The following is a 26655-nucleotide window of genomic DNA, read 5'->3' on the forward strand; positions in this document are numbered from 1 at the left end:
ACCGCTCAGTTCAAATAATCTGATCTATTAAACTTATGCAAAATCTGTTGGGACTGTTGTGCTGTCATTTTCCTAATGACAACAATTAGCCCTAGCAGCAGATGGAAGTGAAGGAGTCTCCATCCCAACTGTGTGATTAGACCTGCTTCTGGTATCCAAAACTGAATTGAGACTTCAGCATTGGATTAAGTGGGGAAAGTCGTTTGGGCTCATTTTGTGCATGTTACTCTACTTTGTTGCTCTTTCCTCCATCTTCATGTCTCTGAATATTTAGCTCTAATATAAATAAAGACACATTCCTGTTTCCTGTATAATATACATAAAACTTGTTAGCATATGTATTGCAGCACATACAAAGTGTTCAAGCCTTGCCTTGAATTCATCTTTCTTTTTAATTTGAATAAAGAATCTTTCTTTGGAAGGAAATAAATTGTACCTCATAATGTCCTTCCTGAGTTAGTGACTGTTGGGAATGCTTCAAGGTGGAATTTTGCCCATAAAGAATCTCACTTTTTAATACTTACACACTGACACCAATATTTGTCTTAGTTGCCAGAATCAACAGAATAGTTTCTCTCCTCCAGTGGGACCCAAAGCTTGACAAGCTGCCATGGGCTCGGGGGTAGAGCAGGTCACTTATGTTCTAATGAATCAGACCTTGCTGTTCCAAATGCTATTTTGCTGAGCACAGAATATTCCATTTAAAATACATTAGAGTTTGATTTTTACTGTGTTCAGGATTAGTTCCAATGGATTCCCTTCCCCGCGTTTGACAGGTCCGCCATAAAGCAGATTTTCGCCACTGGATGCTGGAAGAGAGCAGACAAGTCTCCAGTACATGTCCTTTTACCAGTTTCTAGATTCTGGTAGCTTTTGGTCAAATGGCAGGTTGCTGTATTTTTTTGTATCTTGTACTGAGTGATTTTCAGTTAGAAACCACACCACATATACGCTAAGCTGAAATGAGCTGGAAGTGTTTGTTGACTTCTTCAAATCACTGTTTACTCACTGAAATCAAGCTCTGATAAAACCAGATGATAGCACAGACTATTAAAATTCTTCAGGTGACAAGGAGAAAGGAGGTGAGGAAGAAAAAGAAAGAGTAGGGAAAGGCAAAGAAAACAAGCAGAAAGGAAGAAAAATAATTTTATGAAATTTTAATTAGCAATGTTATGATTTGACTGTTACTGTTTTACAGCTGAGTAGTGGTGCACTGAAATTAGAAAGAGGCAGATTTGGGGTGTGTTTTCTCTTGGCTGATGACATTCTGGCAGATTCAATGTAAATCCACAATTTTGCATTCCCTTATACAATTTGTAGTCTTCAAATTTATGTAGTTGCTTCTGAGTGTACCTGCAAACATGGACATATTTGCAAATGTTGATTTACGCAGCTACACTACCTCAAGAGGAAGAAAGTATTCAAAGAAAAGTCCTCAAACCTCAAGAAGTTAAGGATAATTTTTTTCCCCACATTATTTACAAAGGAAAAAAAAAAAGACAAAAAAAAAAGAAAAGAAAAGAAAAGAAAAGAAAAGAAAAGAAAAGAAAAGAAAAGAAAAGAAAAGAAAAGAAAAGAAAAGAAAAGAAAAGAAAAGAAAAGAAAAGAAAAGAAAAGAAAAGAAAAGAAAAGAAAAGAAAAGAAAAGAAAAGAAAAGAAAAGAAAAGAAAAGAAAAGAAAAGAAAAGAAAAGAAAAGAAAAGAAAGTAATAAAGTCCAGCCCTGCAGGCGGTGGAACCTTCAATATCTCAGCATAAAGTACTGCCTTGTGCAGGGATGAGGACAGCCTGAAACAGGCTCTGAGAAGGCACAAACTGCCCCTATTCATCTGAAGTCCAGCTCTGTTAAGAGTGAATGCTAACATTGTTAACCATTTCATCACCAAGTGAGACATCAGGAAAGGCAAAATAACCTTTGTGCTCTCTACGCGTTATTAGGATGGATTTGCCCTTGAACATGTCTGTGTGTTTGGAGAAAAATGCACACTGCTCTCCCTGGGGTTTTGGGGTTCCGTTACTGGGTTCCATTACTTGGCAGCAATATACAGGTCTATATCTGAGTCAAGGGTTCAATCTTCGTTCAATCTTCTTTAACCCTAAGAAGCCGAGAAACAGTTACTATCAGAGAATTCCATCTCAAAAGGCAGAAGTCAAGGTAATCTTCACCTGAGCTTCTGTTTCTTCTACCTCCTGCTTTATTTTCTTCCTTTTCTATTGTCAGGAGCTGATGGTAAGGCTTTCTCCCTATGAAAAAATGTTGTTTTACAGATAAATTTCTCCATATGAAACAAGGATGTTTTAAGGAGGAATTAATAGTTGAAGAGTTAGGGTTCCACTTAAATCATTTCAAAAGTGGTTCGTTGCTGACCTTCTATTAACTGGCCCTGGCACTTGGCAGAGTAAGACAAATTGTCACCAACTACCAGAAGGTTGGATGAAGCTGCACTGCCACTGTCATTATTTGGTGGCAATGCCATCATGAAAGGACACCTTTTTACTTGCAGATGCAGTTTCAAACAGTGCCACTCACACATAGGTATATCTTGTATCATACATAGATCAGCAACACCAGATTAATCATACAAATCTTACTCTAAGCTCATTACTGCTGTCTGTAAAACAAAGCCCTGAATGAGGAATGGTTCACTTTGAGGTCATCAAGCCATCTAATTGCCTGCAAGAGAGGATGCTTTATAGATTAAAATAGAAAATCAGTAAAGAATCACAACGTGAAATAAAGATAGCATTACCTCATGCAGGAACATCCTGTGTTTTGCTAAAGGGACACTGCAATTTTATGTTAGAAACATTGAATCATTTATTTGGAAGGGACTTTTGAAGGTCATCTAGTCCTACTCTCCAGCAATGAACACGTACATCTACGGCTAGACTGTTAGCTAAGCCCCATCGTTTACAAGTAGGGAAGCTAGCTTCAAGCCAGAAATTTATGCTGTATTGCTCATAATCTGTGCACAGGTCTCCGGGTCTCATACAGTGTATGAGATTTCTTTTTGTTCCTCTTGCTTAGAGAAGGAAAAAATTCAGCTTCCTTTTTTGTAGTTTCCAGAGGGAGAAGAACTATTCACCTTCAAGTTACCCAGTGGATAAGTTGTGCAAAATGAATGAGACTTACAAGCTCAGTTTTAAAGAACCGATCATCAGGAAAACAAAAGAGGATTTTCCTTTGTCAAGGGAGAGTTAGTAAATGGAATAAGACATTGAGAGGAAAGACACTGAGAGGAAAGATAAGAACAGACAGCAGAAACTGTTTCAAAATAGGAAGGAAAGAGTTTAGAAGAAAAAATGTGGAGTGTATAATCTAGCTGCAGTTACAGATGGCTATCTTCTTTCTTGTGTTACTGTGTCCCCTGTACCATATTTAAAATATCAAGTATATTTTTCCTAGAGTATACATACATATTAAATCAAATTGGAAGCATATCTCAGGAAAGAATGAAGTGTTCCAGTACAATAGTTAACAGGCTAAAATCTATTTATTTCTTCACATAAATAGTTGTATTGTCTTCAGTAAGGATTATAACAGATCCAGCTGCTATTAGATTATTTTATTCAGGCTATGCATGTTCTGGAATCCCTTGTAGTTGTTATGATTTAGCCATACACTATTACTGATATATACAAAACTTGCATCTCTTTAAAAAGATTGGGCTGGCAAGCTTGCTTTACATCTCAGCCTTCGAAGTTCGTTTATACTAATCATCTCAAGATTAAGTTAGCAATGAACAAGTTTATAATGTAAGTGTTTTTGTTTCCTCTTTCAGAGGATAATGGGCTAAATTCAATGGGGATGTAAAGGAAAATGCTTGATGTAAGCCATGGAGGGAATTTCTTTAACTAGACAGAAAAAGAAGTGCTCGTGGGTTTCTTGCATTCTGCTTCACACACACACACAAGTTACTTTTCTAATCCCAAACATTAAGGGTGAAAAATAAAAAGTTGAGAAGCAGAATAAAAGCCTTCTCTTTATCTATAACTACTTTAATTAATAAAGTTAACACTAGTGCTTTTGTTAAACACTCTAATTGAGAGCTCTGAAACTGACAGGCAAGATGCCTTCTACTTCTCAAAAACACGAACCTATGAAGCCAAATTGAAGCTAAAATATACAAGGGCAGAAATCTGGCCTCAGCCTTGGAAGAGACTGGGATAAATCCAACCTAAAGGTGCATGGATATTGGCATTCTACATGTGTAGAGAATGCATCACAAGCAGGAGACATGGCACTGGCTCTCAGTACTGCTGTGGACAACCATGATACTGCCAGGTTGAAAATGCCAGGAAGCCTTTGTTCTCACTTTGTGATGCTACTAAAATTTTCCAGTGTAAGTAAATTGACCATATTGCAGGGGTTCAACATAAGACGTGGGGGTACTTCTCTGTCTCATACATTGATGAACTTGTAGTCCTCTACATGGGTATTTCCATAGCAGAGGTGCCTACGTATCTTGGAGCATCTCAGTCCATGTCTTTTTCATCCTTTCTTATTCACTGCAAAATATACTGAGCTTTTGAAAATTTGACATTTAACGTCTGCTAAACATAGGTGTTAAATGACTCCATCAAAACAGTAGTGAAAAACTAAAGTTCCTGAAGCATGATAAAGTGTATGTAGGAGACAGTTTTAATTTACATCATCTGCTCATTGACTTTGGCTGAACTGAACTTCACAGGGAAAGAAAAGGGTTGGAAAGAAGAAAAGAGAAAAGAAAAAAAAAGAGATACTATCACAGAAAATGCCTGGTAACACTTTTTTTCTAATTACATTTCTCAAAGCTATTAAGAAAAATCGTCATTACTCATAACTTACTGGGTCTCCAGCCTGCAAAAGAAGGATATTCTTAAGGTGAACACTTAAGAAGCTAGCACTTAAAGGGAGTTTATAAACATGAAGGAAATCAACTTTTTACATAGGTAGATAGTCATAGGGCAAAGGGGAATGGTTTTAAACTAAAGGGAGGTGGATTTAGATTAGATATCAGGAGGAAGTTTTTTATTGAGAGTGGTGAGGTGCTGAAAAAGGCTGCCCAGAGAGGCTGTGGATGGCCCCATTCTTGGAGGTGTTTGAGGCCAGGTTGGATGAGTGATCTGATCTAGTACTTGATCTAGCAGCTGGCAGCCCTGCCTGTGGCGGGGGTTGGAAACCAGTGATTGAGGCCCTTTCCAACCCAAGCCATTCTATGATTCTGTGACATGGAAGTTCTACTGAAAGGTCCCAGTTACCTTTTGTAATTCGAGCAAATCATTAGGTCTAGATTCTTAGTGATCTGATGTGAGCCAGCTTTCTACAGGCAGCTGGCCTTATAGCTTAATCCTCCAGAATAAAAGTATATGCACAACTTCATCCATATTTGCGATAGTCTCTCCAAGACAGTGTTGTAACCTAGAGCCTCAAAGATGTGTATGCAGGCTTCTGGCCAGCACTGACCCACTTAACCTTCAAGTATGTTGCCACACAGCCTACAAATTATTCTTTTCTAAGGAATGACCCTCTGGACATCAGTGGGTGGACAGAAAGAGCTGGGAAAGAGGGAAATGCTGATGGCAAGTTATTGGACTTCCTTTTGTTAAGGTAACCTATGGTAATTACTCTTACTAGTACCTGAAATGGACAATTCCATCACAGAGTCTAGTTTGCCTCTCAGATCTTTAAGATCAGTATGACAGTTGTACCATCATTTATCTTAACACTGTGAAATTTCTTATGAAAATATGTAGGACCACACTTGGAAGCTCTATATTGTCCTTTGGAGCCATTCTCAGAGCTGCTGGCACAGCAACTGTGGAAGCTTACGTGCAGGCTCCAGTGACACAACAGGAGCTGGAAAAGTCACATTTTGAAGGAGTTATTTCAGGATGGATGCAGGAACTTATCATGTAAGGAGTAAAACACAAGATTCCTTCTAGCTGAGCAATGTTTTTTTCAATAATACACAATCTCTATGGTTTTGGTCTGCGCACAGATCACTTTTTTGCTGCATGTCATGACAACTAATCTCACTGGAGATACTGGAGCTCTTAATAGGGCAGTATATTTCTTTATTTCTTTATGTGACCAGGGCTGGGGTGATAGGTATTAACACATCAACATCTGGGAAGTATAAGACTTTTTTATCTCACAATCTGATTTTCCATTCCATTGTGCTTCTTTTATGCTGGTCGCCATCCCTGAGTGTTTCACTGTTTAATGTAAAATAATTAAACTCTTGCCATAAACAGTTCATTCATCAATCCATTAAATGCTCCCATGTTAATAGATGAATGCTTTATTGAACTAGATTCAAAACAGTCAGAAATGGCTCCTAAGAATATTAAAAATGTAAGAAAAGCAAACACCAGGGAAATGCAAGTGTTCAGCACATCAGTGTCTCCAGAAGGAAAAAAAAAAAAGAGTGCAGTACTCCATCTTAAAAAAAATGCCCATCTTTAACAAAAGCAATCTTTTATCATGACATTTAATGCATTAACAAGCCATGCCCCTGTCAGAACCCCTGTCTCAGGCTGCAACAATGCAAACCTGCTAATGTGAGATTAGTTTAACAGATTTAGGAAACAAATAGCTGTCAGAAAGGTCTTCCAGCAGCAGAAGAGGCACGATTACACTGGATACAAAGAAGCCCCATTGAACACAAAGCTAGAGAATGCTCCACTACACTACCAGGAGGGTGCATTCACAACAACAGCATTACTGATCTCCAGGTTCTACATTATGCGGTGACATTTAAAACCTCTGTTTTTTCTTTTTTTTTTCTCCCCAGATTTTTCCCCCCAGTAAGATTCACATATTAAGGAAATATTTTAATGGAGAAGCACTGCAACACTGAGGGATACAGAGTGCTTAACCTGGGAGAGAACGCCAGTAGATATCACACTCACACACTGCATGCTGGAGAGAAGGCAGGCACCTCATGCCCAAGGCTGCTGGGGACTTCTGCTCCAGTGTACCTTGCATTAAGCAAAACATCACAATTTAATATTCCAAAGTAATTTCTGTATTTATTTCTGTAGGAAAAAAATGCTTCTTCACATTCTACTGTTCTTTTCTGAAGTCCTTGAACCACACTGTGCTGTGACTGAAAAGAAACAACTGAGTGCAAGCAACATGACAGAAACAAAGAGGGAGTTTTATTCCCATTCTTTACAAATATTGGCACCTAAAAAAGAATAGTACAAATCAAATTGCAGAGATGGGAAAATGTATTTGAGGAGACAGGCACCACAGTGAAGAGATTTCAGTTTTACCTTTTCTCTTTGATACATTTCACAGTGTATTGAACGTAACCAGCAAGGTGAAGTCAATGAGAAGTTTAGAAAGAAGGGACTGTTCCCCTGTCCTAAAAAGTGACTGACATTCTTACAAAATTATTTTGAGAACTTACATATCGTAGCAAGTCCTAAACAGAATCACTTACTTAAATTTAGGCCTCTGCTCAAACTAAACTGCTTCTGTTAGAGCTTAATTCAAAAATGAGAAACTCAAGTGCATTTTTATTCAGTTTCAGATGCTGCTGCTTTTCATTTGAATTTTCTATACGTTAAAACAGTGATGAAAAAGAGGGAATACTGCTTGCCAAGCAGATACAAAGACTGAACACATTAAATCCAGAATCTACAAAGAAAATAAAAATAGACTCCTTTCCAAAAGTTACAAGTTCCTTAACATAGTTAGAGGCAGGTTAGCTAGTTAGCTAGTTTAGCTAGTTAGTACTAAAATATAAGCTAATTATAACAAATTCTGTTTCTTAGCATGTGCCTACATCTCAGCCCACTGCCCAGGGTGTGTATGAGACAACTTGCTAGCCCAGAGCAGTCTGCTTACTTCAGCCAAGAACTGGGGTTAAACAAACTATGCTGGTATGGATGGGCTCCTTCCTGTCTTCAATCCAGCTTGCTCCTAACAACCTCAGATTTTACTATACCACAATGTTGCTTGCAGTGTTGACATATCCCCATTTTAATAAGTCTGTGGACAGCAAGATACCATCACAAAACATTCTGTGGATCTCAAGAACAGCTTCAGCACTGTGAGCTGCTGGTGAATGGCAGTCTCTGTGAGAGCAGCATGATTTATAACCTGTATACACAGCCCCCGCGATTAATATTCATGCTGCATATACCAGAATAAATAGGAGATGCCACTCTGATCCAAAGCCCTTGGAAATGTTTGGAAAGCTTTCCACTGACTGCAATGGGTTCTGGGTCAAGCCCCAAATGTCCAAGTGTGTTTGTATCTCTTTTTTTCTCTTCTTTTTTTTTTTTTTTTAAGAAGAAATCCACTCTCCACATTTTTCAGTCCCTCACATTTATTGTCAGCAAACCCCTGACAAAAGAATGCCTTCCTTCTGCAGCAGGACTCACTGCAACCATCAGAAGGTATATACACAGGGACAGAGGACACAACCTCAATGTAAAACCAGTAACAAATCAGAAAGAAATTTGATTTTGAAGCCATACAAGACAAAATTTAGCAAGAAAGGAGATCTTCCTTCTCATGAAGTACAAAATAGCTCAGGTTTTATATACTTTCAGGTCAAGAAGGAAAGTTTCAGTGAGGCACACTGGATCTTTATAATATGTGTCAAAAATCCATTCATGTAAATCTAATGCCATTATAACCCTCTTCCTTAAACACTCTAATTGTAGCCTCCAAGCATAAGCACATGAATGGCAAATTAAATAAGACCATTTAAATTATTTTATGCAAAGTAAAGATTTCGTACTTATTAAAGGAAGTTAATACTAGAGGTGATCCTTGTTGAATGTAGATTGACAAGGAAGTTAAAGAATAAAACCTCATTTATTTTTATGCTACTTTATAAGTTTTTTTAAAGTCCAAGTTCTCTCACAACAGTGTACAGTAATTGGATTAAAACCACCTTCAAATACTCTCCACCACATCTTTTACATTAAACATCCTGCAAAACCCACAATGTCTATATAATCATTTTACAGTGATTATCAAAACAATCACGAAATTAAATAAAAGTGGACAGACACAGATCCTTCTCCCCAAATAATGAAATCCTAGCACCATACAAAATATCATGATTTAAAAATGAGTACTAAGCTATCTTTCTCTCCGTTTCTTTCATTTTAATAACCAGACAAATTATGTTGCAGAGCATGACTGTTAGTATGCAGATTGATTTCCAGAGTACTTTTCAGTAATCTTTTTTTTTTTTTTTTTATAGTTTTCTTCCAGATAGAAAAATATGAAGTTTCGGGGAAGAAAAGAAAGAAGAAAGAAAGAAAAAAGATACAAAAAATGAAGTCCTAATGTCGATTAACAGTGAGTCCCTACAGAGGCAAAAGTAGACATTTCGCGGCGGATGGTGCTGAAAGGGGAGAGCTCCAGCTCTGTGGTGTATTCATTGTCGTTGTCATCGCTGGTCACCGTTGAAGATTTCTGGATGCATTCATCACAGCAGCAACAGCAACACTCCATAAAGGCCCGGCTAAAAGGTTTACAGAGACAGAAAAGGAGGACTGGTGTAACACAGGATTTAAAGAACAAGAGAAACTGGCTAATGAGATGGAGGAGATCCATAGTCTGCCGAGAGACCCCTGTGGCCATGTAGGCAGTCACGATGTTGCAGATGTTTTCAGGAATTATGCAAAACCCATATAAAATGGTCAAAGCCACCACTGTGCAGTTCATCTGACTTTCCAGCTGAATTTGTCGCTTGTTCCCTCTTGTGCAAGCCTTTTCCGCCCTCCTGATTTTCCTTGCTGTTACCAGGGAGCAGGTAATAGTGAAAAGAGTCGGCAAACAAAAATAGCAGCCAAAGTACCACCAGAGTCTTGCCCCATCGTACGTAAGAGCCAGCACATAGATGGTGTCAGGCAGTGCGGTGGAAATCTTCACCACGCAGCGCTCCCCAGGCGGGCTGCCGCTGTACTCAGGGTCCTCCTTGGTCAGCTGGCGCAGCACCACCTCCGGCAGTGCCAGCAGCAGGGCCCCCACCCAAATGACGGCCAGCTTGGCTGTCGTCGAGGTGCAGTTCTCAATCATCTCATAATACATCTGCACGTTGGTGGCAGCGCGGAACCGGTCGATGCAGAGCGCGCAAAGCGTGAACGTGGTGACTCCGAGGGAGGCCACCTGCAAAGGAGAAAAGGCGAAGGGCAGTTAATACAGGAGCTGTCTGAGAAAAGAACAAAAAGGACTGCTACAAGGCTACAGTCCATTACGCCTCGGAGAGAGGAAAAACTTCATCTCTTTCAAAATCCACCTGGTCCACTAACAATGGCAGTCTTTTAGAAGACAGAAGATGAAGTCCTGAATTTGCTCAGGCAGAGGAGAAAATTGTACATTGGATATTTTACCATTGAAGGAAGCGTATACTCTTTCACAGTAAAAGAAAGCCTAATATGCAATGTGAAGCACCAATTAAGTCTAGTTCTTTGACTGACAAAGGCAAAGCGAAACCTAGTTTTGGGGTATTGATGTAGAAAACAGTTGAGCACCATCAAAAGCAGCATCACAGATAGAACTTCAAATTTAGCTTCCAGCACTTGCTGAGCTACCATCCTACATGCTTTTCAAAGAGTACATCCTTCTGCTGTGCTGTCTACAGACAATTATTTCAGCTTTGTATTATGCTGTCTTGGAGGTCCGTGCCAGCACTCACACAACTCTGAGTGACACGAACATCGGGGAACTGACCAATGCTAAAAAACCCTTCCTTCCCTCATTTTTCTGAGGAGTAGTTTTCTGAGAGATCAGTTACACCACAAGGACTGGAATTGAAGACAAAAAGAAAAAGATGGGAGAGTCCTAGTTCAGCAGAACTTCAGTTATACCCCATAACATGTTCAACACCTTAAAAATCTTCAAAATTTAGGAACACTGTGGATTTAGCATCCACTGAATGGAGTTGTGGACTTGGGCTCTTAAGTGAAATTTTGATGGGATGTGGGCTTATGAAGACATTCTGGGCTCCAAGTGCAAAAAGACTACATTGAAATCTTCAGACTCCCAAAGACTGTGCAGAAAAAAAGAAAAAAAAAAGACAAAAAAAGACTTCACTATAATAGTTAAGCTTTAATAATCTATCTTCAATATTTAATATAGAAAAATGCCTCAGAAAAAACTAGGCATAATTTCATAGGAGACATCCTGTGCAACAATATACTGCAAACTAGGAGAAATGGCACAAGTTTCATTTTGTATATTATTTAAAGATGAATTGGACAGACCTCTCAATTATATAAGGAGTAAGTAGAGAGCAGTGAGTATGCTCTAGCTTTAGTAACCATAATTCTATGCATAAATAGAAATTTGTACTATCATGAAATATAATTTCCTATCATTTTATCCTGTTTATAATTAAATTTCCTGAAAACAAATTTGGAAGAAAACTATATACATTTTGTCCTAATCCTGTTTTGAATAAATTCAGCTTCAGTTCAAATTCAAAGCAGATCTCCCATTAACTTCAATCAGAGAAGGACTAGGTGCTCTGTTGCATTCTAATTCATTTATTTTCCTGGGTCTGTGTGCTTCTGTGATGCTGGAAATGTGATGAAGCAAAAGAAAAGAAACTGTTAAAATAATATTCCTAATAAATTTAAAGAATGTTTACTTCTATCATGAGTAAGCCATATGTCTGTGCAATTAACTGGGAAATGTAGGCTAATATTAAGCTGTTCACCATAATTTCTGCTTACTGTATAATGACATATTTAAGTTGGTATGTTTCAAAAATACGACTTCCACCACAGTTTTGAATCATTCCTGTTTATGCATCTCTTGCAAAAAGTTCTGCAAATAGTAGAATTACGCGCAATTATATGAATGCAATGTTAATTCCTAAAATTTTAATATTTCTAAAATTGAGTATCAGTGAAAAATAGTAGGAACTTGGGATCTGAACTGCCAAGCATTGCCTTAATTGCCTAATTCTTTGAAGGAGCTTCCTAGAAAACGGAACAAAGATATGATATCTTATTAACTAACCTTCAATGGCAGGAATAATTGATAGTGACTAAACAGTACCGTAAATATTTTTAATGGGCAAGTCTATTGATATAGGGAGTTAAACTGTTGGACAGTGTTCAAAGGAAGCTTGATAAATAGCAGCAAAAAATAAAAACAGCTTTAGAGAAAAATCAGAGCTATGGGGAAATCTTTAGGAACAGAGCTAACATTAGCTAATGAAAGATGATTTCCACATATCACTTCTGAGAGTCGCATTTCCAAATCCGAGACTAGTGACTTTGTTTGAAAAGCATTTGGGTGTGCGTCAAGTCTTGGATTTCCTTAGAGTGACAGAACCTTTTGCCACTATGTCCAGCTCAAGTAACAGAAGGGTCTGGGACCAAGCTCTCAACAATTATGGGAGACAGGGAAATATTTGAGACTCAGAAATGAAGAGAGATTAAAATAAATCTTCAGAACAGAAGAAAATCTGCACTTCTGTACATTAATATTTTCCTTCTCTGCTCTTGTTTTAAAGAAGCAATGTGAGCATCCCCCCCACTTCCTAACACACACACTTTTATTGTTTCAGGAAACCATTACAAACGGGCAGTTATACAGTAGCTAAGACATTAAACTCTGCAGCTGTTAGGCTGGCCTAATGAAAGAAGACATGTCTACCATGAACAAACATAACCTACGGGGCTCCTGTCACATTAATTGACCAGAAACTTGGAGGCTTAAAACAGCGAAATAGAGCAAGAGAAAACAACTAAGAACAGTAAAAATCAGCTTTGAAAATTCTTCCATGGATTCACTGATCAAACAAAATTAAAAAAAAAAACAAAAACAAAACTACTGCATCCCTGGAATAGGCAATGTTTTCCTGTTTTCTGCAGATTAATGGAGTTAGAGATGACATGGGAAAGCTTACTAAAAACAGCCAAACAAAAAAACACTCCCAAGCAGATGAACAGGGATTCACTCCAGCTGATTTGTTGAAAGGCAGTGCAGCAATGTAAGGGGGCTCTAATTACCTACCCCCCTTCATTCTCTCTGTAATGCAGAGCATGAATAATAGTCAGCAAAATCAATGCTGCTGCTCTCCACCTATGCGGGCAAGAACTGGAGCACACATCCTGCATGTTCATACAGTTTCATTTTATGGGTGTTTCTTCATAGCAGTCATACCAAAAATTAGGTTTAAGCTGAAAATGTGAAAGAAACCACAGAAGTCTCCCTTCTTTATCTATTACTTCATCCTGAAATAATCACAGAATAATGGTGATGAGGACAAATTAAAAGGACAAATTAACAAATCCTGAAACAGTGTAAAGCTGTATGGTGTTTAATGGTGCTCTTCTTGTTGTAACAGATGAGTGTCTGATACACCCATTTGTGTACTGATACACTCAGTTGTAGCCTTAATTCCAACAACCTGTCAAGAAATGAAGCAAGGCAAGGTTGAATAAGGCTCAGCAGCTTTAGATGGTCACTTAGTTGTCTGATTTATTTCCATGCAGTCCCTACGAAGATTCTCCTTCAGCCTCTCAACATTTGGGGTGACATCAGTTTACATTCTTATCTCACTAGATGGTATCAAAAACGTCCCCAGATATCTGTGAATCTGCTCTTAGAAGGTGGGTGGGAAATAACCTCAACTGAGCTGAGCAGAGGACAGCTATGTAAGGGAATACCAGCCACGGCACACACACAAAAGAAGGCACTGCTGTTGCAAGAGTCTCTTAGTATTCTGGTTCCTTTGACAGTACTGACAGGGATGTTACTGGGCACAGCGGTGCTCCTTTGAGACACTGCATAAACCTTCAGTCATTAGCTCATCAGCTGTTAGTCAACTGTGTCAAAGCTCATTTGGGGAACTGAGGCCACAGAGAGCAACAGCAAACTCGTGAAATGCTCAGCATAATTGCATCAGTTCCCTCCGTCCCTTCCAATGTTTCCCTTTCATGATCTTTAACAATTTAACAAAATGTTCCCAGGCCTTCCCTGGCCTGTCCTAGTTCTTCTCCTGGCTGTGGTCCCACAGCGTTTGGTCCCAGGAACAAAGCCTCGGCTGCTCAGGGGAGCAGAAAGAGTTTTGCATGGTGAGCAATCTCTCCCTAACACCTGTTTGACAACAAGATAAAGGTAACAAAAACAAGATCAGAAAAGATGACTTGAGCGAAAAAGTTGAAGAAGAATCAATTCTGTGAGTTAATTAAAAAAAAAAAAAAAAGTCACTCAGTCTAGCAAGGTGAAGCATGATGATGTGGTGCATGCCTTCTGATGGAGAACTGGGTGGAAACAGTGTAGGCTGAGTTTTATGGAGCCACACAGTTATAGACAGATAGCCAGGGAGTTAGGAGAAATGGCTGCTTTTACCAGCCGAAGCTGGATTTTCTTTGTTACAAGGCAGAATGAGTACCCAAACATTTCCCCATCAGAAATACAGAAGCTAAACTGCAGAAAAATTTGACAACCATGACTAGCTCAGCTGTTTCTCAGCTCTCAGTGATACTCCCTAAACTCAACCCATTCCTGTTATGTCAAAAATGTTAGAGTATGTTAATGCAGTACATCATGGTGACTTTTAGAAAGTCATCAGTTTTGCCAAAGATAAATAAAGTTAGCACTGACAATGTTTTTCTTGTACTACTCTATACTTGCAGTAGACAGTCCAATACCAAAATTGGACAAATATAACATAAGCAAGAATCTGGAAACTACTATCATGGAGATGTTCCAGACACATGGAAAAATGGGTACAATACAGCTGTTTCCTTTCCAGTACTTTTAATATTCTTATCAGGAAGGTATAAAGCACATATGCTTTCTGTGTTTCCTACCCTTCTAAATATCCTAAGAGCAGTACTCAGAATTAACTACCATGAATAGTTCTTGAATTCTGTTGGAAATAAAAGCCAACCAGATTGTCAGGGCACTGGAAATAGCTATTAGACTATACCATATGCTGATGCAGAGGGCTGGGAAAAAAAATAAATAAATAAAAATCACAAAACACTTTTTTTTTCCATTTTTCTATTTGAAATCTACCCTGCACCATACAAGCAAATTAAATTTACTTTTTATTATTATTATTTTAAGAAAGAAAAGAGCACTGTTCTCCACTGAGGATCACATTCTCATCGCTCTACACAAGGGACATCTGTGCTAACTCCTAATATTAACAACATGGAGCTACTGCTAAAAACCTGCCTCTTCTTTGCAGGAAAAATCTGGTTGTACGGAGAAATGACAGCCCTATGCTCATCCTACAGTCAGTGGTGCTGGGATGGCAGATGCTGTTTTTTTTTTGTTGTTGTTGTTTTGTTTTTTCTTTTTTTTTTTTTTCTCTCCACACATATGTAACTTAAATATTACTGACCTAATTTAAAACCTGGTCTGACACAAATTTGTTTCCATGCTGAAATGCCACATGCAAAATTTAAGACAAAAGCAAAATTTTATGGACAATTTATGTCTCCCTGAGGACAAGGTTTGTAGAGGAGAAAAAGGTTGACAGAATAGCAGCTATCACTGTGCTGCTAATGCCTAAGGGGCACAGATATACTAGCACTTCTGTCTTAAAAAAATATTTATTGTGTGATAAGTGCTGAAGGTATTCTGCTCAGTAAAAGACACATATGCAGCTATCGCCCTGGAAAACCTTCAGTATGAAGCTTTGAAACTGCAAATTTCTATGTGGATCTTCATCTGTGAAAGTCCAGAGGACTTTCCGGAGGTTTAAGAGACTGACTCCAAGTAAGTAAAAGAAGAGATATAAAGATACAGAACAAATGGCTCAGACCGGGCAGATTAATACATAACTTTTAAAAACTCCCATTACAATTTGGAAACTTAAAACAAGGATGTCTTCTGACAGCTTTGAAACAGGCAAATAATGGCCTTCTCCTTTGTGCTGTTCATTCACCTCTAGCAAATAAAAGAGAAATGGGAAAAAGCCTTACCTCAAAATTGCCCTCAAAGGGTCAGCTCCAAGAAAGGAAAAAAAAAAAAAAAAAAAAGAGTAATTCATATTCCAGATCAAATCAATCTTCAAACTTTCAACTCAGAATACTAGTAGTGATAGCTTTTCTGGAATGGAAGTTACCCACCAGAAACCAGAGAATTCCACAAATTAATCACCAGAACTGCACTAGGGCATAAAATAGCCTCTGCAAACCTTTATTCCAGACTCTCCCCTTATCCTAAATCCCTACACCTCTGTAAGTAGTTTGTCTCAGTCTGACAACATAGAGTGTGATGTCTGCTTCCAACTACCGCCCTCCAATTCACCAAGTTCCTCGCATAACCTCTGAGATCAGAATGCACACCATTTCAGAAAGCTTCTTTTTAAAGCCTGAAAGACAGTTTCTAGTCCTGGTTGACACAATCCATTTGTCATCTTGGCAAGCTGCTTTGGGCTTTAGGAAACTTACTTAACCTCTTCACTATCGGCTTCCAGGATTAAAGTAAAAAATAAAAATGCTGCTTTACAGGACTGTTACACTGAATAGATGTGAAACGCATAGAAGCACAGTAAAACTATTAATTTTGTTTACATCCACACTTCAGGCTTAATTCAGAGTCAAGAAAAACATAAAGCATTAATCTGTATTAGGTAAAAAGAAACTATATTCCATACTCCTATTTTTTTTCTACTTCTGTTGCTGAAATGACTGGATATGCTTAAACAAGGACCAGCAGAGGGTTGCAGATTGGCAGATCTTCTGGAAAGGGAATTAGCCAAAGTTGTCGCTTTTGTATCATTGCTGATCCTGAGTAACAGCGATCAAAGCATACAGAAGACAATTTACAGATAAACACTGTGCTGGAAAACACTTCAGACATGGCTACACAAAGCTTCTAACTATTTAGACTATATATAACTAGTTAGTTAGACTATTATAACAAGTTAGACTTCTAACGATCTGCAGAGAAGTCACAAAACATGAAGAACTGCATAGAGAACTAAAATTGTAAAGGAAAAGCACATCTCCACACATCCTTATGAGTAGAGTAGTTGCCACAGTTTAGAAACATTGAATCATTAAAATCAGAAAAAAATCACTAAGATCAAGTAGTCCAATCATCAGCCCATTACCACCATGCTCACTAAAACATGTCCATCGGTGCCTTTTCTTGGACACCTCCAGAGACAGTGACTCAACCACCTCCTGGGCAGTCTCTGCAAACAATTCACCACTCTGTCAGAGAATAATTTTTTCCTAATACCCAACCTGAACCTCCCTGGCACAACTTGAGGCCACTACTTCTCATCCTATCCACAGTCACATGGGAGAAGAGGCTGACCCCCAACTCATCACAACCTCCTTTCAAATACTTGTAGAGAGCAATAAGGTCTCCTCCAGACTAAAGAATCCCACAATACTTGTCTTCCTGATCCTTCACTAGCTTTGCTGTCCTTCTTTGGACACTCATTTTTTCTACCTTTCTTCTCAATTAGTGCTTTCGAATTTACAAGAACAGTGTCAGCACCAGAGCCTAGTAAAGTTCTTGGTGGAGATAATTTCATCGACTTCAACCATCTTCATCAACTAAAGACAATGCACTGAAGAACTGTCCCACTCAGGTTTCTCCTTGGTCATGTGTACATTATTCCTTATGCAACCAGAGCCAGGACATAGTCTTAAAGAATAGTTACAAGTGACTACACTGCGATAAAATATAGAATCATAGAACGGCTTGGGTTGAAAGGGATTCAAGGATCATCAAGATCCAACGCCCCTGCCACATGCGGGGCCGCCCCCTCCACATTTAATACTAGACCAGGCTGCCCAGGATTCCATCCAACCTGGCCTTGAGCACCTTCAGGGATGGGGCATCCACAACCTCTCTGGACTTAAATCACACAGCTTAAATGTATTTGGTCACAGCAATTCTTCAGTAAGCATGAGAAAACTGCCTTCAAAATTAAATGCTTTGAAGATTTCCACTACTAGAAGCTCAACATTTGCCTATTCAAATGTACTTCAAGGTATTGTAAAACATTTTCCCCAGACTTTGTACATATATGTTATCACTGGCAACAGATGTTTTGTTGAAATTCTGTACAATACCCATTGAACAGCACAAATAAAAGAACAATTGGCCACAGGAGGCTAAACACTCAAGAAGAATACTCAAGGTTCCTCATTTAATTGAAACTTCCGAGCATAATTCAAAGCAGGCTTGAGTTATGTTAAAATGAAATGATCACCACACCATTTCCCCTAGAAAAACCAGCTGTCCCCCATTGCCCAGATCTGTGCAGTTGTGAGAGTACAGGCTAGTAGAAGAGGGTTCAGCTCAACAAGGCTCCTTGGTGTTTGAAAGGGAGATTGTGTGTTTGGATCTACAGCTCTGGGCGAGACATGTAGGTCCCTGAGTATATGAGGAGAGCTGACATACAATAAAAGAGGTGCAGAAAATGAACAGAGATACTAAAAAGAACAAAACATTGGGTTAACTTACAAGAAAAGACACTGACAACAGCTTAAAATGTGTCTATCTCCAGGACAATACTAGTAGTATTCAACAAGGGTCTGGAAAGTTCCTCTGAAAGCAACTGTCTACAACTTCCTTCTCAAGAAGCTGATTCCCCTCCCGTTGCACAGAACAGCATGAGCCTGACCATGTGTGTTACACTGGGGAAGGCAGTGTCTGCCATCTGGTTGTATGATGGCACAGCTCGTGGAGCCGTGGCTGCTCAGGGGACAGATCTGTTCCACATCTGCAGTGTTCTCAGAGGTGTCAGCATTGATGGTAATGCCTGTGAGTTTGGAACTGCACTGAGAAAGTGGCAGACGTTGGCTCTAATTCCCAGCTCTGTCTCCACAGGGTCAAATCATAGCATCATAGAAATGTTTTCATTGGAAAGGACCTTTAAAGGTCATCTAGTCCAACTCTCCTGCAATGAGAAGTGCTTTCTTCTACTTACTGCTCCCAGGGTGACAAATATACTTTACATTTGTATTATACTTAACGACTAATGAACAAAACATATACAATTCTGGGAGTGATGTGGTACATCAAGGCTCTTATCTGTTCGCTTGTGTGGCTCAGATACAAATTAATTAAAATTCTTCTGGAAAGAGGAGAATAGCTGCACTTTTAGACCCCAGTAATGACCAAGCCTCAGACAGGCACCATTGCGCTGTCCATCATCAGTGGATGGCTGACAGTTCTTGAATAAAAGTTCAGCTGTGGGCATCTGAGGAACTTAAAAGTGAAAACTAAGATGTCATTAGAGAATAGAGCAGTTAGCAGCTGCCCGATGCCTTCAGGATTACAGCTATATTTGACAGCTACATTTCAGCTCAGGTAATTCAGAAGGGTCGGGGGGGAGGAAGGGAAGTGCTGAAATACTAAAGTTAGACTGCTACTTTAAATAAAGTGGTTAGACTTGAACTGAAGCAGGAACTACTCGTCAACTGGATAACATGGGAGCCCAAGAACTGAATCCAGAGCACTCAGAAGCTCCTGCCCAAAGCTCCTATCAGAATTCTCAACAAATATGTATTTCTTCCTTCACTTCTTCCCAAACACAGGTCAATGGACTGTACTTTACAGATCACGGCAGAGATGCACCACCAGCCTCAGTTCCTCTGAGTACAGCACAGCTCCACTCTTTGTCCAGTACTGCAAGTAACAGAGTGCATCACACAGAACAGAAGTGATAGCAGCATAGCAGCTGCACACTCTTTCTGAAGACTTTCTTAAAACTATCAGTTGGCAGCTGTACCAACATACTGTGGAGACTGACATTCTCTGTATTAATGACAAGGTTATTTTTTTTCTTCCCTTTTTCACACCCACAAATATCACATTTGTACTACAAGCAACAGTTACTTCCTTAGCTTCCACTTAGAGAATAACGCTGAGCAGAAGGATTTGGGCAAAGAGCAGAGGCAGCCAGCATTCCGAGCTCCCATCCCACCTCAACCCTCAGCTCCAGCACACGAATCCAACCCTCCTCCAACCTATCCCAAGTCACTCTCTGAATCACTTCGCTTTAAGAAAAAGAAAAAAAAGAAAGAAAAAAAGACTAAAACTTGAAATCAAACGTTGCGAGCACTCCTCGCCTTTTCAGCACCACGAGGAGCGATAAAAGTTGGCAGAACTCGCACGAGGGGATGCGCTCAGCCGGAGGTACAGGGATCCCGGAGCTGCCGCCCGGCTGACCGCGGGAGCCCACCCGGTGCACGGGACCCCGCGCTACGACACGAGGGTTGCCCGGGGTCCGCTCCCCCCGCCGTTACCTCGATGTAAGGGACGATTTTGCAGGAGAAGTCCTCTAGGAGCCACTTCTTGGTAAGCTCCTGGAAGATGACCAGCGGCAGGCAGAAGAAGACGATGAGGAAGTCCCAGAAGGCCAGGTTGGCCAGCAGGGAATTGGAGATGCTCCGCATGTAGTAGTTGTGGCAAACGATGCACATCACTGCCATGTTGCCCATGATGCCGATGCCGAAGATCACCACGGAGAGGCACATAACGGCGTAGGCACCGTACGACTCCTCGGTCAGCGGATAGAAGGGGTTCCGGAGCCGGGCTCGGCGCCCCGTACCGTTGCCGCGGCCCCCGGCGGCGCCTTCGCCGCGGGCAGAGCCGTTCAGCGGCAGCCACCGGGGGCCGCTCCCCGCTGCCGCCCCGACCCCACTCTCGCTGCTCCGCGCCCGCCGCCGCCCGGGCTCCGCCTCGGCCCCGCGTCCGGGCACGGCGGCGGCGCGGCGGCCGGGGGGGGCGAGCGGCGTCGGGGTCGGCGCCGAGCGGGAGCGCTGCGGAGGCGCCGACAGCGAGGAGCCGGCTGCGGCGAGCACGGAGCAGGCGGCCCAGGCGCCCAGCACCGGGCAAAGCAGGGCGAGGGGAGCGCGGAGCGGCCGCATGGCCGGGAGGCGGCGGGGCTCACCCGCTGCCCTTGGGCTCGGCGGGACTGGCGGCGGGGGGCATGCCCGCACGCGGAGCCGAGCTTCTCGCCGCCTCCCGGGGCAGAGCCCGAAAGTTGTGCCGCCGCCTCCGCCGCGCGGAGTTAATGTAGCTCGTGCGGAGCCGGGAGGACCCCCACCGGCGCTCCGCCCTTCCGCGGCAGCACTGCCGCCCCGCCGCGTGCCGCCTATTTACATCCTCCCTCGGGCAGCGCGGCTGTCGGTGGGGAGAAGTCCCGCTTGAACGCCGCCCCTACCCGGGTGACCGCGGCCACCGGCTCCTCCAGGAGAGAACAGGTTGCCGCGTGTTTGAGCGCTTTGCCAAACTCCGGCCGGCGGCGAGCACGGCGCTTGGGGTGGGCGCAGTCCCGGGACCGACCCCTGAGGGATGCTACCGACTCCGGCTGCAGGGAGAGGGCGGCGACCGCAGCGCCGCGCGGGAGTTGCGGGGCGCTGGGCTGCGAGGCTCTCCCGGCTCAGCCCGCTGCCGCTCAGTCCGGCTCTGTCCAGCCCGGCTCGGCGCAGCGGCGGCCGGGGGCGCGCCGGGGAGGCGGGCGAGCAGCGCGGCGGCCTCGCAGTGCGCAAGCGCCGCCCGGCGGCGCGGTGGGAGCGCTCCGACTCCGGCCGTGGCCGCGGCGCCGCCCCGCGGGTCCGGCTCCGGTAGGTGAGGGAAGCTGGCGAGATGGGGCCGAAAGCACCACCCTTGTGACTGGACACCGCCCGAGGCATCCCCGGATGGTGCTGAGGCCCACGAAGGCTGCTCTGTTTTTTTCTGTTTTTTTTTTTTTTGTTTGTTTGTTTGTTTGTTTTCCCGTTTTGAGCGTTTTTTAACGTTTTTGTTTATTTAATGTATTTTGTTTATTATTTGTTTATTTGTTCAGTCTGATAAACTTTACAGCTCTTCCTTCTTGCTTCCCTGATTTTTGTATTATCCAAGCGATTTTTTAGCTTAACAAAGTTGGATACACCACTTATTTCCCTGTAAGTAGCCTGAAGGACTCTGTCTCTCTTTTCCATCCTTAAGAGGCTCTACATAGCTCCTTCCCACCACCTTTAAAAGTTTTACATTCTTCTTATGAAGCACTTTGAGAAGTATTCTTGTTCCCCCTTGAGCTGAAGCTGTTATGAGATCAGTAAGCAGCTGGAGCTGTGCTTCATGGCTGTGCATCTAACTGAGCTGTGGGCTCCTCTTGTAGGCAAGTGTTGCGACCTTGTGCACAAGGAGTGTGTTTGCAGGCTTTTTGTCTTAATGACCAACAAAGGAAAATGTCAGTCTGCAGTGACAGAAAATACATGCTGCACACACACAGAGCCAACCTGCCAGCTTAAATCAGGGACATATTGCTGCCGCTTTGTCACGGAGGGGCACAGGCAAGCTGTAGTGCCCAAAGGGTTCTTTGTATGGATTGTTTCTTATAGTTTATTTCACAGAATCGTTTGAGTTGGAAGGAATCCCTGAAGGTCATCTAGTCCAACCACTCTGCAATGAACAGGGACACTTACAGCTACATCAGATTGCTCAGAGTCCCCTCCAGCCTAACCTTGAATATCTCCAAGGGCAGGGCACTCACCATCTCTCTGGGCAACTTGTTCCAGTGCCTCACCACCCTTATTAAAAAAACAAACAAAAAAAAACAACAAAAAAACCCACTTTCCTTATATCCAGTCTAAATCTCCCCTCTTTTAGTTTGAAATCATTTCCCTTTGTCCTGTCACAGCAGACCCAGTCTGTCCCCTCCTTTCTTACAGCCCCCCTATAGGTATTGAAAAGCCACTCTCAAATCCCCATGGAGCCTTCTGTTCTCCATGCTGAACATCCCCATCTCTTTCAGCCTGTCCTCGTAGGGGAGTGTTCCAGGTGATGTTGCACCAGCACAGAGCGGAGGGCAGGATCACTTCTCTCAACCTGCTGGCCAGTTTTCGACACAGCCGAGGATCTGGTTGCCTTTCTGGGCTGGACAAACACGAACCCACCCAAGTGGCAGAAGGGAAGCATTGCATCAAGGCATTCGCTGGACTGACTTTGCCTTCAACAGAGCGTGAAGCTCCTGGGATCAGGTATTGCATGGAACATCTGACATATCTGATGCAAATAACTGTCTGAAGGTGTCCCTGAACACTGCCTACCCCAGAAGGACAAAAAAATTGACCTCAGAGTGGCTAAAAGGAGTGAATCCTGTCCCACTCTAACTGAGGAGCAGTGGCTTTCCATGGCTGTCACACAGAAAGCTCTCAGGACCCAGGCGCCGTCCTGCTCCTGACACCATTCTCACACATGGAGTTGGAATGTAACTGTGGACAGCCTGAAATTTTTCTAAGTATGTGGAAACAGGTGTAGTAAGTTTGGCACTGCTGCACAGAATGCTCCTTAATATAAGTTATGCTATTATTCTTCCTTAGCAATGTGCCACCTCATGGACTTTAATGGCCAAGATAATAAATAATATTTTTTATCTAACAAGAGTGTCTTTGAATAGAAAAAGAGCAGGAAAATAAGGGAATGGTAAATATATTTTACCTTTTTACTCTTTTTTTTTTTTTTTCTCCCATTTGATTCTTTGGAGCTCAGCTGGTGTATAAAAGGAGTTAATGATGCTAATGAGCTTACATTTACTGTGCCTTTCTTCCTCAAGAGTCCCAAAGGGCATTACAAGCAGATATAATAAATTCACTGCTTGTTCTTAAAGGATACCGAGGAGTATTGCTCCTGGCTTTGTATGGAGAAGCAGACAGAAGTCAGCAGATGCACTGCCTTTCTGCGTATTCCTGGAAGAGCTATGCATCCTGAAGAAGAAGGTTAAGCAGCACTTGGTTTACATCAGTGGTCCTTTAATGGTGAGATAAGAACTGAGTCCTGCATCAGTTTTCCAGTGTCAGCAGTCTGTTTATAACAGAGACAATTGATTTCTAAACACAAAAAAGGTCCCATAAATTATTGTTCTCTGCTTACAGTTTTGTCACATTTTTCTTATTTCATTAACTATTTGGATTGTTACAAAGAGCAGCAGTGGCCAAATATATATATATATATTGTGTTTTGTAGCTTGTGGCCATGCAGCCCTGCTTGGAACAGAGAAGCTTGTCTTATTTGTATGGAATGATGAAAGCTTTTCTGCACTTTTGCTTTGCTGAAACCATAAAAGGGTGTCAGAAGAATGATATTCCCCAGTGGTTTCCTATCTGATTGGGTCACAGTTCTGTGCGGATTTAGGACTGGCAGATGGCCTCTGCACCTCACTGCAGTGACTTCATTCTGCTGTCTGCAAAGGTCTCCCTTCGTTGCCTCTGCACAGTTACTTTGCTGTCAGAATGGCCCCCAGTTTACTACTGCTACCCTGTTCAGTGCTGAAAGTCAGCATCAGAAGCTTTAGCTTTCCCAGTTTCTTTCATCTCAAACATTCAATTACAAATTTGCTGCAATCTGTGTAATTTGTTTGTTTATCTGTGTTTTCATTTGTTTGTTTTGCATATGTCTTTATTCCTTCAGATCACTTAGCTATTTCCTGCAGTGAGATCTTCCTTCAGGACAAAGCTCTGCTCTGGCATGTTGTGATGCCGCCTCCGGTTCCGTTAGCTTTCACAGCTCAGAGTATGCGCCACTGCTGAAGGAGCTGTGGAGCAGTGACAGCCCTTCCCACCAATTCATGCATCAGCCTGGAAACAGCCTTGAGAGCCACCAGCAGACAATTAGATTCATAGCACGTCAGCAACAGCTTTTTTTTTCTGTTAGATGGAGAAATGAAAACTAAAGTTTGAGATGTTTTTGCAGCCAAAGTTGGTTATAGGAAAACCAATAAATGTGTTCCTACATTAAAGAGAAAAAGAGCAGAATTTGAAAAGTTTCCAAGTCTACATTCTTCTTGTTGGTTTTCCATGACTTTTTAACTATGATAAAGAAATCAATATGCTTTCAATGCTTCAGTGTGATTTTTTGTTTGACATCTCCTATAGCCATTAACAGAATACGTGATACTGCAGTACTCCCAGCCTGAGCACATTGTGGTGCTGCACAGGAAGGGATGAGTGTTGCCTTTTCTTAGTCCTCCTCAGGGCTGCTATGCAACAGTTCATCAATGAAGAAGGAAAAGAGCAAATAATCCAAAATGATTTCTGTTCTTTTTTGGTTTTAAACTATAGTATGATTGGCTGCCTCACACTACACTCTCTTTCAATATTTAGGCAAATGCATTAGGACAGAATTTCTCCTTGCACTCAATAAACTGATCTGTTGACACTGTCCTCTTACAGATCCCTGAGTTTTCATATGTATCACCTGATTAGAAAAACATGAGTTCAGAGAGAACATCATTTCTGTGATCCAGTACTATTTCAGGCAGACCCAAACCCCCCAGTCAATGGAAAGCTTTTACTGTTGAACTTTGTTGCTTATATGGCTGAACCAGGCTCAGTAAATAAATGTTGGAAAGGTTGAAGATGAAATTCAAAAAGAAAATCAAAGTTTGATGATAAAAGTGGGAACTTTTTTGTAATTACTGTTGTGATTCTGCATTTATTGAGGTCCATTAGGAAAGCTTATGATGGCTCTTGAGTATAGATTGCTATTTCTGACTTGCTTCACATTTAAAATTATAATACTCTCCCTTTTAACCTTTCTCTCCCTCTGAAGCTTGAGTTCTGCTTTCAAAGGCAAGCGGTGGGTGCTCACATAGACCAAAGTGATTTGCTTTTAAGATTATTCTTGTTTTGAAACATAATTTCCAGCAGCCCTTCTGTTACTATTAGCGATAGAAAGACAAGTGATCTATATCACATAGAAAACTAAAATGTGATTGATACTTGCATTACTGCTTTTCTGTTCTGTTTTATTCAAAAGGCAGAGCAATATATAGAATATCTAGCAACATTGATTGTTGGAGACAGAAGAAGTCAATATTTTTTTAAAGGTGAATTACTTGGAGAATAGGTTACATTTATATAGCATGAACCTGGGAGAAAGGAGTAGCTATTATTAGTGAGAGACCATGGATAAAGCCATGGAGAAGGCAAAACCACAAGTCATGCCCATCCACATCAAATCATTCTATTTCAGGATCTCGTGTTTGGCATGAGATCCCTATTATCTGTGATCATCTTCACAAGTTTCTATGTATAATATAGTATTCAAACAGATAAAAGATCTCAGTAATCAGTGGTGCTAGAGGTAAGGTATAAAGACTTCTTTTTTCATTGTCTGAAACTCTAATTTGGGAAAAGAATAAAACCTTTCCTATTTCACCTATTATACATGATTTTAATTACAGATGTTAAGAAACATAAAGGGGCAATGAAGGCCTTATGAATGCTTGTTAAACCTTTGCAGACTTTTCAAATGCTAGGTGGCATCAGCTTTCAACATCACTGATTTTCTACAATAGTCACCACAGTGAAATTCTTTTGATCATTGCATTTCAGAAAATTCTTAGATGTTTTATATTTGTTTTGCAACATGATTTATACAAAATATTTTTTTCCTATTCTTTCTGATCTTTTTAGTTTTGTAGTATAGAAAAATAGCCATGGTGCTCCTCTTCTTTTTCATTTCCAAGTTTGAATATTTCATCTGATTTGGATTGGCACATTGACACAAACTGGTGTTCAGGGCTTAAAGTCACTCCGCATTTGTAATACAGATAATCATCAGGAACATTGCTCCAGTCATTGCTTGCACTAGTTTATTATTTAATCAAAATCTAAAGTTCAAAGGAAATTAAAAATCATGAACGGTATGGGCTTCTAAGAATTGAATTAAGAATGAATTTGCTACGTGGGAAGCCATAGCAAATGTTTCAGAGCTG

At 41.2% G+C, this 26655-nt stretch overlaps 1 protein-coding gene across 1 annotated transcript; it reads right to left on the reverse strand.

Annotated features, from left to right (window-relative positions):
• Positions 1 to 9299: 9299 nt before the first annotated feature.
• On the reverse strand, positions 9300 to 20821 carry GPR37 (G protein-coupled receptor 37; the record flags this gene model as incomplete). Its single annotated transcript, XM_079546027.1, has 2 exons — positions 9300 to 10118; positions 20198 to 20821. 2 exons carry the CDS (start codon positions 20819 to 20821, stop codon positions 9300 to 9302), a joined length of 1443 nt encoding a protein of 480 aa, XP_079402153.1.
• Between the last annotated feature and the right edge of the window lie 5834 nt (positions 20822 to 26655).

This window comes from Tetrao urogallus (genome assembly GCF_951394365.1).
Source record: "Tetrao urogallus genome assembly, chromosome: 1".
Lineage (NCBI taxonomy): Eukaryota > Metazoa > Chordata > Aves > Galliformes > Phasianidae > Tetrao > Tetrao urogallus.